At 52.8% G+C, this 4,301-nt stretch overlaps 1 protein-coding gene across 1 annotated transcript; it reads right to left on the bottom strand.

Annotated features, from left to right (window-relative positions):
• Positions 1-2,669: 2,669 nt before the first annotated feature.
• On the bottom strand, positions 2,670-3,615 carry PC9H_011480 (uncharacterized protein; the record flags this gene model as incomplete). Its single annotated transcript, XM_036780964.1, has 3 exons — positions 2,670-2,799; positions 3,165-3,500; positions 3,551-3,615. The coding sequence occupies 3 exons, from the start codon at positions 3,613-3,615 to the stop codon at positions 2,670-2,672; spliced, it is 531 nt and encodes a 176-aa protein (XP_036626819.1).
• Between the last annotated feature and the right edge of the window lie 686 nt (positions 3,616-4,301).

The raw sequence follows: 4,301 nt of genomic DNA, 5'->3' as shown, positions 1-4,301 counted from the left end.
TACATGTGTTAGTTAGTATTTATAGTAGCACTAGTAGACATGTATTCCTCACTCTGAATCTTAGTTTCTTCTCCGTCACTTGTCCTTCTAAGTCTTCGCTCCGGGCTCCTCCGCGGAGCCCGCCTCTCACCTTGCTCTCTCCGAAATCGGGACACCGCAGGGCTAGGAGGGCGCAGCATCAAAGCTGAAGCCAAGTCCTGTGTGCTCCGCTCGTCCGCGCGTCCGCGCTCCCGCGCTCCTGTGCGGACGAGTCAGGAGGCCCCTTGACACGGTCCTTAACACATGGACTCCCTCGGTCGGTTGTGTCCGACCAGGGTCCGCAGTTCGTTGCAGAGTTCACCCGGGAAGTCTATCAGATGCTCGGAATCAAGCTGGCCGCCTCCACTGCGTATCACCCTCAGTCCGACGGACAAACAGAACGGACTAATCAGGAACTCGAGTCCTATCTCCGGATCTTCGTTGGAGAGCGCCAGGACGACTGGGCTCGCCTTCTACCTATGGCGGAGTTCGCGTACAACAACCGGGTCCATGCGTCTACTCAGCAATCACCTTTCCTCCTAGATACTGGCCGTCATCCTCGTCTTGGGTTCAAACCTCATCAACCGCCATCTTGGATGGAGTCCGCAAATGAGTTTGTACACTGGATGAAGTCCGCAGTTGACGAAGCTCAGTCTGCATTGGTCAAGGCTCAGGATGACATGAAGCGCTACTACGATCAGCGTCGGACCCCTGCTCCGGTGTTATAGGCGCGTCCAAGGAACCCCTTAGGGGCTACTAGGGGCGCGCCCACGTGCGTTTCCCGACTATGGGCTCGGTCCGCATGTCAGCGCAGCCACGCGGACTTCCCGGATTACGGACTAAGTACATACTCGAGCACATTGTAGTTACTACGACCGAACTCATTACTGTTTTGTGAACGCGTGGACGCCGTGTGTTCCTTAGTATATAGTCCTGTATCGTACATACAGCTACCTTAGTTCAAATATTAGTTCCTTTTCCGCACTCGCACTCTCGCCCCTCTAGTGGGTTCTCCCTCCGTCGCACCCCTTCGCCTCCGCCCGTACCCTCGGTACCCGCGTAGGACTCCTCCCGGAAATACAGGGCACGCAAGAGTGTGGGAGGCGCAGCCAGTAGCTGAAGCCAAGCCCGTACGTCCTCGTTTCCCCCGTTTCCCCCACGCGTCTACGTGGAACCACGCACCCGCAGGTCCGCGTATCCCGAGCCCCCTGCGAGTGTGGCTCGTAACATCCGGAGTACCAACCGGGTGACAAGGTTTGGCTGGACTCGTCGGACATCAACCTTGCCCGACCCTCTCGGAAACTCGGACACGCACGACTCGGTCCTTACAAGGTCGTCCGGAAGGTTGGCAAGGCGGCGTATCAACTCCAGCTCCCCCCGGGCTTATCCCGTCTCCACCCCGTCTTCCCCGTGGTCAAACTCTCTCCCTTCGTCCCGGACCCCATCCCGGGTAGACGCCCTGTCGCTCTGCCACCTCCGCAGCTCATTGACAGAGAAGAAGAGCACGAGGTAGAAGAGGTCCGGAACAGCAGACGGTTTGGTCGGGTCCTGAAGTATCTGGTACGCTGGCGAGGCTATGGCATTGAGCACGACTCCTGGGAGCCCACGAGCAACCTCCAACATGCTGCCCAGAAGGTCAAGGACTTCCATGATCGTCATCCGGACGCAGTGCGCTTACTCCGGACGAGTCCAATGAGTCCGACGACCCCTGCACCGCTCCGGATGACTCCTACAGCACTGGACCAGTCCTGGGAGCGTTGGCGCAGTCGGAAGGCTCCGGGCTCTGTGCAGTCGTACTTCGACATCTTCTCGCAGCAGTCCGAAGTTTCAGGGTTGGTGAATTCATGGCGTGGCAGGCAGGAATCTTCGCGTCGGGTCGCCGCAACCTTGAAGGGGGGGTGATGTAAGGGGACACTCCTATTTCCTCTCCTTTTCTTCATCCCATGGACTCTTACCTACATTTCCTTTGTTCCCCTTTGTTCCTTTTCGCTTCCTTTCCTTTCCACTTCCTTTCCGCCCACTCCTTTCGCATCCGAGCCACGTCCGGTGACTCCGGAGTCTTCCCGCACTTCGGACTCGCTCGGACTCGCTTCGGACACTCCGGACTTGCTCGGACTCGCTTCGGACACTCCGGACTTGCTCGGACTCGCTTCGGACACTTTGGACTCGCTCGGACTCGTCTATACTCTTTGGGGCTCGTCCGGGTTACCTCTATCCTCTTTCCCCACTTCGTTACCCTTCGCCCTTACTTCCCCAAGTCGCTGGCACGACTCCTGTGCATTTACCCTCCACTTCATTATCACATGTTTCCTTGTACCTTGTGATATTCGCTCGGACTTGTGGCTGGTGTACTGTACAGTTATCCTGCATTCCTCTCACGCTACTACAGTATATACTTCGCCTCCTAGCATGGAGAATCCTTATCCTGTTCTCTTTGGATTCTCCCTCTGCTAGGTGAGCAGCCCTCTCATGTATTGTAGTTAGTCTTATTCATTATCTTTGGATTCTCCCTCTGCTAGGCTTGCGCTGTGCGGCCATCTTGAGGTTGCCCTTACAGAGTCAACAGAATCCCATCTTTGTCGTGAGGATTCAAGATCCCAACCATCATTGATTGGTCATCTTCCTAAATCGGCGGTGTCGTATTGGGGAATTCATACATTCGGATGGAGATGTGCCCATGTTTGCCAATCTTCTTCTGTCATGTTGATAATGTCAGGGTTGGGGATATCTTCGTCCTTGTCCTCTTCATCTTCTAATTCATGGTTCTCATCATCCCAACTCCTAAGCAGGATGTGTATGATTTTGAGCCCGACACTCAGCAAATACTTCAGCCCATGTCTTCTCTTCGCCATTCAGAATGTTCAGATTGTCCAATGACCTAAAGGGGTGGTGCAAGATCACTTTGGTCCGACAATAATCCTTGTAGTGATCGTCTTCAGGGTTTGGTGAGTAGCGTGGATAGGTGCGAACCACAACATGAGTTGTATTCTTTCGGCGACGCCATTGAGATTTACTCCATGAGTACGTTCGACACATTTCATGGAGAGATAAGGACTCCATTGACTCGGGTCGCTCCATATATCTATGTCACAAGGGCATTGTGTGTGAGTATTTCTTTCCAGAACATTGGCTCTAGTACTACTAACCATTGAAACAATGACTTCCCAGTTACCATTCTATCACTATCATCTGGATTGTTCCCGCTGTCATCCACAACATCTTCCCCAAGTTCTCGCATGCTACCCTCGGCACCAATGTACACCAGTTGAAATGCGGAAGAGCTACGAACAAGGGGAATGCTTAACAAGAGGTGAGTGGTTTCCTGAGCAGAGTACAACCATTCTCCCAACATCTTGTTAAGCATCTTTTGACATGCAGACTGAGCTGTCGTTTCGGGATCTAAGGTGTTGACTATTTCAGATAACAGTTCTGGGAAGTCTGGTGCCTGCTGCTCGGCCTTAGTCGCATACTTGGCAATGTAGCTGGTAAAATGGTGAGTGCTACGTCTAAAGTCAAGAATATAAGAACTTACTTTATAGCAGCATCCTTACTTAGGACAGGCTTGATGTCGATATTTGCACGCCGCGCCAAGATCATGGCCGGATTGTACAGGTTGAGTAAAGGGTCATTGCGACGGGGCTCAAATCGTACTCAATGTTTGGAATCCAAACCAACGCCTGCATTGTGCCGGCAGGGTAGCGGGAAATCAAAGCGGCAAAAGACTTGGGGGACTGGACAACCTTGCACCTTTCTCTGCACCTGACAATACCCAGGCATGCATTTAGTATGGCGTTCCACCCAGTTCAGAAGGTTTGATAGATCTTCTTTCGTGTTCGGTGCTTCCTCACGGCTGATGTTTTAAGGATGGCGACCTATTAACGGAGTGTTCTCATCGTCCCGCGGGAAGGGGTTGGAAGCAGAGATTTTATGGCTTCAGAACGATGTAAATGTGCGTATCTTTTCATCTTGCTCAGGTGGTATTGGTACACCGGGAGTGTTCAGAACACTGAAATTGATCTCGTCTACATTTGGAGCATCCTTCAGCCATAAGAAGCCATGGACATGGCCACTACCACGGTCTTGCCACTTGTACCGGTACCAGAAGTGGGCGACACCAAGTAATGGAATGAGGAAGTGTTTCATAAAGAGCTGGAGACGTTGGTCGAGGTATGCAGCCGCAATATGAGGGTTGTTATTTAACGCAAGCCTCCGTTGACGACGCACAGCTTGATCATCCCCAGGGGGTACCAGGATTTCTTCGGGCATATGATTGTGGAGGTCCG

This window comes from Pleurotus ostreatus (assembly GCF_014466165.1).
Source record: "Pleurotus ostreatus strain PC9 chromosome Unknown scaffold_9, whole genome shotgun sequence".
Taxonomy (NCBI): Eukaryota; Fungi; Basidiomycota; class Agaricomycetes; order Agaricales; family Pleurotaceae; genus Pleurotus; species Pleurotus ostreatus.
Note: the sequence above shows the minus strand (reverse complement) of the source record. Positions and strands in the feature narration are given on the sequence as shown.